Source organism: Rosa chinensis, chromosome 7 (assembly GCF_002994745.2).
Source record: "Rosa chinensis cultivar Old Blush chromosome 7, RchiOBHm-V2, whole genome shotgun sequence".
Lineage (NCBI taxonomy): Eukaryota > Viridiplantae > Streptophyta > Magnoliopsida > Rosales > Rosaceae > Rosa > Rosa chinensis.
The window spans coordinates 48,601,784-48,615,485 of NC_037094.1; the positions used below are offsets into that span (position 1 = coordinate 48,601,784).

General features: G+C 38.9%; 1 protein-coding gene and 1 long non-coding RNA gene across 2 annotated transcripts; one reads left to right on the top strand and one right to left on the bottom strand.

Moving 5' to 3' along the window:
- Positions 1-2,247: 2,247 nt before the first annotated feature.
- Positions 2,248-2,637, bottom strand: LOC112178064. Its single transcript, XM_024316276.1, has one exon. The coding sequence runs from the start codon at positions 2,635-2,637 to the stop codon at positions 2,248-2,250; it is 390 nt and encodes a 129-aa protein (XP_024172044.1).
- An 8,273-nt stretch (positions 2,638-10,910) lies between these two features.
- Positions 10,911-12,126, top strand: LOC121050505. Its single transcript, XR_005803189.1, has 2 exons — positions 10,911-11,070; positions 11,159-12,126. It is a non-coding gene; the product is annotated as an uncharacterized LOC121050505 (long non-coding RNA).
- Positions 12,127-13,702: the final 1,576 nt, after the last annotated feature.

Genomic DNA, 13,702 nt, shown 5'->3' on the forward strand with positions numbered 1-13,702 from the left:
CTCTAAAGTAAATTTCCTTTTAAAAAAGAATTAGAAAACATGATACCTATAGAAGAGAAGAAATGGTTTGTCTGGATCGATCATCACAACCCAGGGATTGAACAGAAGGAAGCAACAGACATAGGAAGGATGCCAGACTGGTAATAAGAGGAGAAGAGGCCTCATCACTAGCCAAGGAACTAGGCGAGCAACACCCAAAATCTAAGGTTCGCCGCCGCCTGAGGAGAGAAATGAGGGCTTGTACTCTCCTCATACTTTTACCTTACACTACCAACATTCAAGGAACTGGGTAAGCAAAACCCTAAATCTAGGGTTCGCTGCCACTAGGGGAGAGAAAAGAGGGCTCGTACTCCTCATATTTTTACCTCACACTACCAATATTCATTCTTCGATATATTTTTGTTGTTAGATATAGGGATACTTTATAGGGGCCTTGACCCAATGCCTAAATTTTAACCAAAACACTACCGCTCCTCCCACCAACAGATTCAAATTCTCAATCACCATATTTAAAGGCAAAATGTCATTGTTGGGCTCAAAAGAATCATAAAATTACATAACCTTCCACTCTCTATCTCCTGATTTTCTTGCAGACTCTCACACTCTCTTTGTCCCACCTGGTCGTGGCATCCACTGAGAGGTTCTAGATCCCCAATTCTTCACCATCCCGACCTGGAACACCAACTCGAAGTAGAGTTCGCCGTTGTAGTTAGCACGCTAATGACGGCTTCGATCGCCGAATCTGGTGGTATTAAAACTTGATTTTCATGATGACATGGAGTAGCATAAGGCATTGAAAGTAGCATATGGCCTTTCAGGTATGATCTAGTCATGCTTATTTAAATCAAACAAATTTGGCTCATGGATCTAAACTTGTGTTAATCTTTTCGGCGTTGACAATGACTCCTTCATTTCCCTCCTCTCCAAGCTTATCGGGGAGGCCAAGTTCATCCAGAATAACTCGCTTAACCTGATTTCTTAGGAGTACCAAATGGTGAAGTACTTGCTCGATTCGCACTTGCCCTACGCAACCACCACTAGCGGCGAGACCTTGCTTATCAATCACATGACTAACTACCCTGTCAAGGGAAACGTAATTGTGGAGTACCCCGAGACTATGCCTGGGAAAGTGTTGTCCTTTGTGGGGTGCTACATGGACATTGTCACTGCCAATCCTGATGATTGGCTTTGCTTCTCTGGTTCCTGACATTCTAGTCCGAAAGTTTATTTCTTTAATCAAATTTTTGGCTTTTCAGCTTTTTCTTTGTTTTTTGTGTCTATAGTTTAGCTCAATTTGTAATTGTACTGATCATATAGCTATGCTGATTCAGAAAACTATTGCTTGGTTAGAGTGTTGTGCAAACCAGAGACGTAGTCAGGATGTAGGTTTGGGGTGGGATAATTTAAGGCTTGCTTACAATAATTATTTTTGTTTCTTTGTTGATAATAATTCAATAGATATTGAGACTAAATTTTGGAAGAAAGATTAATGGAGAATGTTGCAAGAGTTTTTCTATTAGAACCTCCAAATTTACTCACTTGACCTCTGATGATTTTTACACCTCCTATCAATTTTGCAAGTACAAAATTTACTCACTAAACCTCACTAAAGTTCCTTAAATAACCTCATTCATATAATTTGCAAACAAACTATTATCTTTAAAATAAAGAACTTCGTCATTTCAATGATTTAATTACTCTATAAATCTTAATTACATATTCATTCCTTAATCAGATAACATAAATCTCTTTTTCAATAAAAGAAAATCAAACACAAGGTATTGAGTTTCAAAAATTAATTTCTAATCAACAAGAAAATAACATGAACTTTTCTGTGGGTTTTTTTTTTTTTTTTTTTGAGAAGCAACATAAACACTTTTATTGATCAGACTTAAGTGCAATCAGTTGATAACAAATCCACCAAGAAGCTTGGAGGACCAGTAAAAGAAGAAAAAACTTTTGAACGAAGTGCCCACCCAGCTAAGTGATGAGCAACTGCATTCTTCTCCCTAAAAATATGTTAAAATAACCACCAGGAAATTGAGAAAGAAGTGATTGTAAGTCCATGTAATGCAAATGAAGGCCAGGTTTAGACTCCAACGGAAGGGCTACCGAGCCAACCAACTGCATACAATCAGACTCAAACTTCACCACCTACAAACCCAACTCCCGCACCAATTCCAAAGCTTCAAAACCCGCTAGTAATTCAACATGCTCAGCTGAAGAAACACGCTGGATGTATTTAGCCTATCCACCGAAACAAGTCCCATTGCTATCTCTAGCAGCAACACCTACACCCCCCTCCCAAGAAAGAGAATTAAAAGCACCATTCAAGCAAATACTCACCCACCCTGGCAATGGTTTCATCCGTTTAGACCTTTGACGACCAATTTGAACTGGAGGACGATTAACCTGTAGATAATTCTGAAGCCACAGATGAGCTCTCACAATAACTTGAGGAGGATCGCAAGCCTTGTCATGCCAAACCTTATCATTCCTAGCCTTCCAGATAGACCAAAGAAGCACCAATAATTCAGACCATTTGTCAGAAGATAACACCCCATGCAAAGCTTCATCCAAGCTGGAAATGGAAGTTGCCGCTGAGCTAACTGTCCAAGTAGAGGAGTGAGAATCCATCTTGAAACTACATAGTCCCTAAAGAGATGCTCATCTACTTCCGAGTCCTGCTGACTGAGCCCACAATGAACCGGAACATCTACCAGACGTGACAACAATCTACTACGGATTGGGAGAAATCCCTTCAAGGCTTTCCAAACACACAACTTAACCTTATTAGGTAGTGTAGTCCCCCAAAACTTCCTCCAAAACTGAGAATCCAAAGTAGGGTGATTCTGGACACCTCCAAATTTACGCAATTGACCTCCTATGCTTTTTACACCTCCTATTAACTTTGCAAGTACAAAATTTACTCACTAAACCTCACTAAAGTTCCTTAAATAACCTCATTCATATAATTTGCAAACAAACTATTATCTTTAAAATAAAAAACTTAGTCATTTCAATGATTTAATTACTCTATAAATCTTAATTACATATTGATTCCTTAATCAGATAACATAAATCTCTTTTTCAATAAAAGAAAATCAAACACAAGGTATTGAGTTTCAAAAATTAATTTCTAATCAACAAGAAAATAACATGAACTATTCTGTGGGTTTTTTTTTTTTGAGAAGCAACGTAAACACTTTTATTGATCAGATTTAAGTACAATCAGTTGAAAACAAATCGACCAAGAAGCTTGGAGGACCAGTAAAAGAAGGAAAAACTTTTGAACGAAGTGCCCACCTAGCTAAGTGATGAGCAACTGCATTCTTCTCCCTAAAAATATGTTAAAATAACAACCAGGAAATTAAGAAAAAAGTGATTGTAAGTCAATGTAAAGCAAATGAAGGCCAGGTTTAGACTCCAATGGAAGAGATACCGAACCAACCAACTGCATACAATCAGACTCAAACTTCACCACCTGCAAACCCAACTGCCGCGCCAATTCCAAAGCTTCAAAACCCGCTAGTAATTCAGCATGCTCTGGTGAAGAAACCCGCTGGATGTATTTAGCCCGTCCACCTAAACAAGTCCCATTGCTATCTCTAGCAACAACACCCACACCCCCTCCCAAGAAAGAGAATTGAAAGCACAATTCAAGCAAATACTCACCCACCCTGGCAACAATTTACTACAGATTGGGAGAAATCCCTTCAAGGCTTTCCAAACACACAACTTAACCTTATTAGGTAGTTTAGTCCCCCAGAACTTCCTCCAAAACTGAGAATCCAAAGTAGGGTGATTCTGGACACCTCCAAATTTACTCACTTGACCTCGTATGCTTTTTACACCTCCTATCAACTTTGCAAGTACAAAATTTACTCACTAAACCTCACTAAAGTTCCTTAAATAACCTCATTCATATAATTTGCAAACAAACTATTATGTTTAAAATAAAAAACTTAGTCATTTCAATGATTTAATTACTCTATAAATCTTAATTACATATTGATTCCTTAATCAGATAACATAAATCTCTTTTTCAATAAAAGAAAATCAAACACAAGGTATTGAGTTTCAAAAATTAGAATTGAAATGCCAAACACAAAAATCAGGTGGGAGTCTCATGCTCAACAGAATCAACTGAATGATATTAACATCTTCCGCAGCAAAAAGTGAATGCAATAATGGGACATTCCACTTAGCCGACGACTGATCAATTAAATAGTAGTAGGGTACCTGATGTGATACCTTGGGAATTCATAATTATTTTTTGAGGATTTTTCAAAATTAATTTTATGGTTATAAGACGGTTTCGTCGCTAGTGGACGGAGCGAAAGTGGTTCGGACAAATTTTTATTTGAAAAGAGTGGATTTAGGGGGGATTTCAAGGTTGAATTTTGATACGTTGAGATTCTTCGAAAACTTCTTTCACCAAAGTTGTAGAGTGCGTCGATACGAGTTCGTGTACATGTGGTTCATGTCAATTGGAGTTCGTATGAAGAAGTTATGGCCGTCGGAAAAAGTTTCCATTTTGGTATATATAGAGAGGATTTTTCCGGAAATTGTAGAAAAGGCCAGGTTTCCATTTTGGGAAACCCAACTCTGTTTCTCTCTCCCCGAGCCTGAGTCGCCTCGCCCCTTTGGCAGCGGCGATCTCGCTCGTCCGGCCACCATAGGATGAAATCTTTTGTGGTTTTTGTTGGTCTCAACCCCGCCTACAAATTCCCTGAAGACATCAAGGAGAAACACGAGCTGTGGAGGGCGCTACGAGGCCGAGAAGTAGCACGGCGGGGCTGAAAATCGGCTCTAGTCGCCGCTCTTCGTTCTCCCAACTCCGGCCACCTTTGGCTGTGATTCAAAAAGGGATTCTTCCCATTAAAGGGCGTAGATTATTTCCCCCAAGATGGCTTGCATCGATTCAATCTGTGGAGATCGAGTTGGATCGATTTCAAAATTAGGGTTCATCGGGTTTCAGTTGCTTCAAAGGTAAAATTTGATTGATTGGTTTATAATTTGACTTTAGTGTAGTTATGAAAGTTGTAATTGGAGTTAAGATGAAGAATTTTTGTGTTGGGGCTTTTGCCAAATTCTGACTTTGGGCCGGCGGCGGCGTAGCCATTGTGGTGGTGTTTTCTGGTGGTTTTCGGCCACCTCAGGGATAGTTTCTATTCCTAAGTTCGATCTACTCATTGATATGAGCATTTTGATTTATTGTTTGTAATTTTTGGAGATCGTATGAGCATGTTAGGGTTTTTACGGTTTCGGACCGTTCGATGTTTCGATCTGTGAGGATCCGACTATCCGATCGACTTATGGTTTTGGCATATCGATCGTAGAAGTGTTATGGAGACATTGGGTGGTCTCGGATGTGGTTTCGCCTCGATTGGAGTCACTTTGGAGATTTTATTTCAAAACAGGGGTTTCAGACTTAAATCGTTTGTGAATTGTTGCTAAGTCGAGACCTTATGTCTTTAGGTACTTGAGAGGCTTGTGTTGAGCGGATTGCAGCGAATTGTGCTTGTCTTGGTTAGTGTGTGAAGATGTAGCGAGATTCTGAGGTGAGTAAATCTCACGATATTCATTATGAGCCTAATTACCATATTGTCTTGGAGTTATGGGATTAACTGTGACTATAGTGGTATTAGTGGCATTCCTGAGTGGATGATCATGTATATATATATATATATATTTGCGTGATATATATATATATATATATATATGTATTGGTGGAATCTGTGTGATGAGTTGGATGATTGCTATCTGTGTGATGACTGATGAAATTGTGTATTGAGTTGTGATTGTAGGATATCATGTGTTGAGATACCATGGGCCTAATATGACCGTCTTAAGTGAGATTTAAGATAGGGTAGCTTGTGTAGGAATATTTGTGTGATGAATTGATGACATCAGTATGATGAATCTTTGTGATGATTGTCATGTAAAGCTTGTGTAGAAATATCTGTGTAGCTTGTGTAGGAATATTTGTGTGATGATTGCTATCTGTGTGATGACTAACAATGAATCTATGTGATGATTGCTATCTATGTGATGACCGGTGATATCTGTGTGATGATTAGTTGGATGATCGCTATCTGTGTGATAATTAGTAGGATGATGGCTATCTGTGTGATGATCGATGAGTGTGATGATCAGTGTGATGACAGCTCGGTAGCGGAGTTGAATTGTTATCAAGTTAACAAAGATCGAGATAACTGCTGTGATGATCGGGGCTACCTACAGATGTCAGAGTGTGGGATTACTATGATTACTATGATTCGAATTGCTTGACTTAGTGTGACCTCCTGAACTAAATTATATGCAGGAGTTACCATGAATTGTTTTGCTTGTTTTGAAATGTGATTGCTTTGTTTCTTCTTGATTGTATTGATTGATGGTTTGATTTATCTTAAGAGCCATAGTGGTGACGAATTGTACTCTGTGGTGAGGATAGGAAGGTGATTCATTGATTTTTTTCACCTTTGATGTCATGTTGATGACAAAAGCTCCGGGGTTCGCCGAAGTGAGTTAGAATAGCGTCAAACATTGCTTGAGGAAGTCTTGTTTTATTGAATTTGTGTAATGGGACGCTAGTTGAGAATCTGAACATGAGGCTTTAGTCATCAGTTGAATTATGTAGGCATGATATGGAAGGTTATGGAATTGATGGCTGTAGGTGTGAGATATGTGCATATCGTGTTTAGGTTTAGGTGACTTAAGAAATGTGTTTTGCTTTGTGGTTTTGAGTTTACTCATACGGGCCTGCAAAAGATTACCGGGTTTGTTGTGTGGCAACTCGGTGCACCATTCCAAAGGTGTAGGGGTTATTTCTGCAGGTCAGGATAACCGTGGCTGATGCTGGGGTAGCGTGCTTGCAGCTTAAAGGTAAGAAGTCATTTTGTGACTTTACCGTTATGAAGACTTCCGCTTGTGGTGAACTCTGAGGAGCATCTACGTTTTATTTTGTTGTTGACAATTTAATTCATAAGCATTGTAATATATGACTCTGTGGAGCGGATCAATATTGACATAGTGGGTTTAGGGCATCAATATGTACTTGGGTTAAAAGGGAAAAAGTTTCTATGGTATTTTGTATTGATGGTTGAACGTTCACGCATATATAATTATGGGATTGTATATCGATTTTTATTTGCATTAAAAATCAGGGGCGTGACACCTGAGAGGAGACAAAGGTGTAAAAGCATGATCTCTAGGAATCAAATTATCCTCCCAAATGCGAATTGAGTTACCATCACCTACCTGCCACCTTAGTCCACCATCAAGCACCACCCCAGAAGCGAAGATGCTCCTCCAGGTGTATGACGGGGCAGCTCCTAGAGAAGCCTCCATGAATGATGTAGAGTGAAAGTACCTAGCTCTGTAAATTCTACCTATAAGGGAATCAGGATTTTGTATGATCCTCAATGCTTGTTTGGCCAACATGGCAAAGTTGAAAGCACACAGATTACGAAACCCCAGACCCCCTTTATCTTTGGGCAAACACAAGTAATCCCAATTGCTCCAATGTATTTTACTGTGGTTATTAGAATCACCCCACCAAAAATTAGCACACAACTGCTGTACACAAAAAGTCTTCGGGAGTAAGAAGCAATTCATTGCATATGTGGGAAGTGCTTGGGCGACCACCTTGATCAAAAGTTCTCTACCTGCCGCATTCAACAGCTTACCCCGCCAACCGAAGAGTTTCTTCCTCAACTAATCCTGAATATAAGAGAAAGCCTCTTTCTTACTGTGGCCAATATGTGTAGGCAGCCCCAAATATTTCTCATGGAAAGGAACAAGCTCCACATTCAAGATCCCAGCCAGATCCTCCTGTGCAACTATAGATAAATTCAAACTGAAACACACACTACTCTTCTGAAAGTTTATTGCTTGACCAGAGGCTAATGTATAAATATTCAATAACTCCTTCAATTTATGACACGAGGCTGGAATAGCCTAGGCAAATAAAAAACTGTCATCTGCAAACAAAAGATGGTGCAACGTAGGTGCACGACGACAAATATTGATACCCCTCAACTCCCTAGCACTATGCATTCTCCTTATTAAAGTCGAAAACCCTTCGTCAAGAGCCGCTTGGAAAGCATCGATCTGCCATAGAGGACATGCGGCTCCTCCAGATTTCTCAGAGGAGGAAAGAATTTCGTTTAGGTCACCAAATACTAACCACTTATCTGCCTCGGGAAGCATGGCAAGTTGCCTGAGTAAATCCCAAGTGACATGATGTTGCGCTATCTCTGGATGCCCGTAAAAACCAGTGATCAGGCAAAGACCCCCTTTAGACGCCGGCAACACCACATCTGCATCCACAAAGTGCGGAGAATAGGAGCGAAGATGAATATCAATGTCCTCACCCCATAACAGCATCAGACCACCCCCTCCATTATCGCTACACTCCTGCATCACTCCATGTTGAAACCTTAGATTAGCTCGAAAGGAGTTAAAGCGTTCTTGACTACACTTCGTCTCCAACAGAAATAGGACTCCAGGACGCCTTTGGAAGACCAAGGATGACAACGCCCGTAACTTACGAGGGTCCTTAGTGCCCCTGATATTCTAGAAAACTATATCCATACTAGCAGAACGGAACAACCGGAGAATTTGACTGAGAGAAATGGAGAAACCACCACCGGAGGCTAAGGTTTCACTCGTACATAGGGAAAACCGCTAATCTCTAGCTAGTACTGTACAATAGCAATGAGATTATGAAACAAATAACATACATGGTACATCCACAGTAGTCAATGTGCAGCCTTTCCAATTTCCCTGTAATAATGAGAAAGTTCTTCTGTTTCAAAGATCCAAATTAACTTCAAAACGAATTTGTTAACAATGGCAGCAAAACCGGATCTACAGTTCTTTAGATAGTAAACCAAGGATCCGGCTCCTCTAAATTTATTTTTGATGAAGTTTTGTGAAGTTCATAAAATCTCAATTGTCTATATAATCGCATGGTCCTTATTAAACCACGTCAGTTAAAAGACTTCATATTCCATTTGCCTATCTTCCCATCTTCTTCCTCCTTCTCCCTTTTTGTTTGGGTTTGTTTTTTTTCCACCTCATCTTCCCCTTCTCAGTTCATGATTACCTTTACCTAATAGTTCCCAAATAGCCAGAGCCTAACATACACTTAAAGACAGAAAAATGGCGGGGTAACAACCACGCTCATATCTAAGTAATATCAACTCATTACAAGTCAATTTTGAGCCCGCTTTGTAAGCGAACCCATGAACAAAGAACAACTCAGTGTCTTCTAGGGCAAAATCATTAACTAAGATTTATGTTTTAGCTGTTCAAAAAAAGAAAAGATTAGTCATTTTTTCTTAATGTTTATTTTATTTTCTCTATTTTCTGTATCTCATGATTAATTATTTAAATATTTATTTAGTTTTTTTTTAATTGCTAGCTCATTTTTTATTTTTTACAAATATAATGGATAGACTTAGATTTAGGTCATAATTTGATTTATTTTGCATGTTTTCCCTTACCAATATGAGTTCAATATGTATATCATACATTTTTATTTCACATGATCTTAATCATAGTTTTAATTCTTAATAAATATATATGAATACTTTAATGAGTATGTAGTGAAATTGGAAAATGAAAATAGATAAGGAAAATAATAAAGAATACAATCTAATGTTATTGAATTGGAAAGTCTAGAGAAATTAATATAATTGGTATAATTATTATCCGTAATAGTCATTTTATAGTAGGTTATATATGTCATTTAATAATTCAAAATAGAGTGAGGTCAAGTGAGCAAATTTGGAGGTCCCAATATAAACACTCATGTTTTAACTAAAGAAAAAAAGGGAGAGCAAAATGTGGAAAGAGCAGAGAAAAAAAAACAAGATTTGCATTTTAAAAAAAGAAATTTTTAAGAAATACTAATAGGAAAACTAATAGAATAGCTGTAATAAAAGAATGGGAAAAAAGAGAAAAAGGGAGGAGAAAATGAGGAAAGAAACAAAAAAGAAAAAGAAAAATGAAGAACATAAACTAAAGAAAGAAAATGATGCAGAAAAGGAAGAAAGATATCGGTTAATAACAAAAAAAACAGCCTAGGGGACTCGATCCCAGATCAGAATGTTAGAAAGAGTTAATGGGCTTGTCACTTTAGCAACTGAACCAAAGTCAGGGCCTTGACTAAGTAGCACACTTATGCACGTTTACTTACTTGAAATGTAAAATAATTATGAATCGGAGGCAACTGGAATGGGAGAAGAAAGGAATCGGTATTAATTCTAAAAGCTTTGATTCTTAAACCCATCTCCCCCCATCGTAATTGTTGAATAAGGAAAAAAGTCACATTCAAATTTTAAAGAAAAAGATAAAGCTTTACTGCAATCAAAACGTGTGGCATTCAAATTGGAGATTGATGAGGTTTGTTACAAACTTAGTCAAAGAAAGAGGAAGTACCAGACTTGCCAAAGCAAAATTGGGTCAAAAGTATGTATATATATATATATTTCAAGATAGAAGAAGAAGATAGAGTCAAACTGCTGGTGCCTCACGTTTTGTTTGAAATACAAGTCCAAGAGATAGTGCAGTCAAACCTTCTCATTCAAATCAACTTCGTTATCAGCAAAACAAGTGGATAATTGTTGGAAAAAGGAGGCCTGCATGCAAATTAACGTTCAAGATGTTCTCAGTCATGATAAGATCAAAGCCAAGCTAGTTATTATCAATTCAAATCTCAGCAGTTTTGTGGGGATGCACCGAACACCTACAGACTTGGTCAAACTGATTTGAATATCAAATCATTCCAAATTCAAACTAGAGTCATCCCCAACTCTACCTCATCCATTACTCTCCTATAAAAAGAGGCAACGGGGGAGGAGCAAAAGAGGCTAGGGAGTAGAAGCAGAAAAAGACTGGAGGGCAGCAAAACAAAAAGAGAGGCAACGAGAGAACAAAAAAGAGAGAGAGAGAGTGTAGAGGGGAAAAACGCAGGAGCAGAGAAAGAAGAGGAAGGGAAGAAGAGAAGAATAATTCGAAGCTAAGAAGAGACCACGAGAAGCTACAAACATAGAGCAGTGGGTATAATTTCTTCTATATGTTGTCGATTATCATTTTCACTCAAGTGTTCTCTTTGTTCTACATTATATGATTACAGAAAGCTAAATAGGTGATCATGTAAGACTATGAGCACTCCAAACAAGAAGTTGATGGTCTATCCTCTCTCCAAAAGTCCCTCGTTGCTTCATCCTCACAAATATCACCGACGGCTTCCGGGCAAGACACAAAGTCGACATCAAGCCCTCATTCACAGCCGTGGTGTCACTCCATGCTGCACTTGCTTTCGCTGCCTATATTGCGGTGCGTCCTGCGTATAGGTGGCGGAAGCAAGCTTCAAGTTCAAGGGGGTTCACCATACTTGTTTTTGATGCCTGTATCGCGGTGCGTCCTGCATATGGGTGGCAAAAATGAGTATGTCAGGTGAATGCCTGGTGGCTGCCATTTCACGTCAAGTACGGTCCTACAAAGTTCCCGAGTTCATAACAGTGGGGAAGCTGCTCCAGAAGGATCCTCGTATAGTGTTTCAACGCCATGTTGTTGCTTCCACATGCATCAAAGAAGTCACCAAAGTCATGTTCGGGAAACCCGCTCACAAGTTAGACTGCAGCAGCAAATGGAAGAAAGAGGGGAGTTGCCTCACAAGATGGCTGCAGAGATGTTCGACGGATACGTACAACACGGTGGCATAAGCCCAATTGGTATGAAGGATTGAACACATTCATTCAATCCATGGCAAAACTACCTCTGTGAAGTTAAGAACTACCTTTGCAAATCAATGGCTCGTACTACGTCTGCAAAGAAACAAGTCAGAATGGTGGTCTTCTCCGAAATTATGTCTACAAATGAAAGACAATTGTTGCACTGCTACCATCAAAAGAAACATATCGAAGAAGCTACATGGCTGGTGGCTACATGGCAACATCTCTCTTAATGCCAAGGCTCCACCGCTCCACCATCTTAATAAGGGGACACGAGTTCATCCAAGAAAGGAGAAAGGATACAAATTAAAGACAAACTCCACCACTTCAAGTATAAATGAATGGGAATTATGAATCCCATATGAAATATGCCACTTGATATCTACGGTGTTGCCACTTGATATCTACGGTGTTGGTCTTTGAGCAAGACAACAAGTCTAAGGCTAAAAATACATGCTATGAAAGTTTGCTGAGCAATTAACACCAAAACGTGAAAATGAGAGAGAGAACAAAACTAATAAACTAATGTCCATTAATTTAATAGCTTTTCAGACAAATCTCAAATAAAGTTGGGCCTCCTACGAAAAATGGAATCAAGCTCGTCCACATCAAATCTTCGACTCCAATCTCAAAGCTCGCCTTGATGGGTGTCCAAAGCAATTAATCACTTGAAGCAGATCACTATAGTTCCGACGAAGTGACACAAAGCTCATTGCACAGCTCGGCATGATGAGTGTCCAAATCAAAATTAGCGAACACTCTCTCAAATTGGGTGCTCACTCAAAAGGTCTGCTTGACGGATTCAAAATATGTATACATCCGTCAACCCAAAGTCGGTACAAAACCGAAAATTCAAAAAGATGAACTACAGTGGTTTGATCCCTTCACAGGGTATGTAGGCAGTCTAGCGACCCACTAGATGCAACCGCAACTCCAAACAGAATCCCTGACTCCACCAGTCAAATTCAGCCAGTCCCAAATGAATCACTGACTCCAGTCAAATTCTCCCAACACCAGAAAAATCAAATTCATTTCCAAATCACACAAATAAAGTCCAAACCAAATTCAAGGACTTTAAACACTTTCCCAAACACAAATTCAAAATAAATGGGTCATCTACCTATTTAAATCTCAAATGCCGGAACTACATGTGGTTTGATCCCGCAAAGGGTATGTAGGCAATCTAGAACCAAATTCATCTAGATGCAACCGCGTCCTAAACACAAAATCGAATCCCTGGTTTACTTCAACCAAATTCACCTAAACACTACTCTAATCCCAAAAATCAAAGCCCTCCAATGAGTCATCCACTCATTGGAACTCTTGAACTACGAGTGGCTTGATCCCTCTCCAAGGGTACGTAGGCAACCCATTCAAATATCCGGGTGCAGCCGCAAAAACAAACAAACACACATCTCATCAATTGGTTTCTTCATAAATGGAATCAAAGGGTATTTCCCTGTAACAAGGGATTATAATTAAGAGACACATTCTGTCTTGAATGGGTCGAACTCAAAATAATAAAAACTCTATTCACTAAATGAATACGAGTGAAATTATGTTGGGTGACATTTACGCTCACTGTGTGCAATTTTCTCTCAACAGTAATCAAATTCATGAGTATTCAGGAATCGATTCCTAACAAGGAGGTGGAACCTACACCAATTCTGATTCCTTCATATGTTAGTAAACGCAAAAATTCTTTTACCCGGAATCATTCTGATTCCTTTATGTGTTAGTAAATGCAGGAATATTTTTACTACGTAATCATTCCCACCATTTTTATTCTCATTCTAAGTAAGTAAACGTGTCCTTATACCATCTAAAAGCTTGGAAGAACTTTGGGTTGAGCTGTAGCCCAACTAGCCCATCACTTGGATTCGTCCTTGGTGCAAACTAATTGTGGTGTTGTTAGCTTAATGCAAATCAATATTTGTTTTAATTTAATTTTAGTT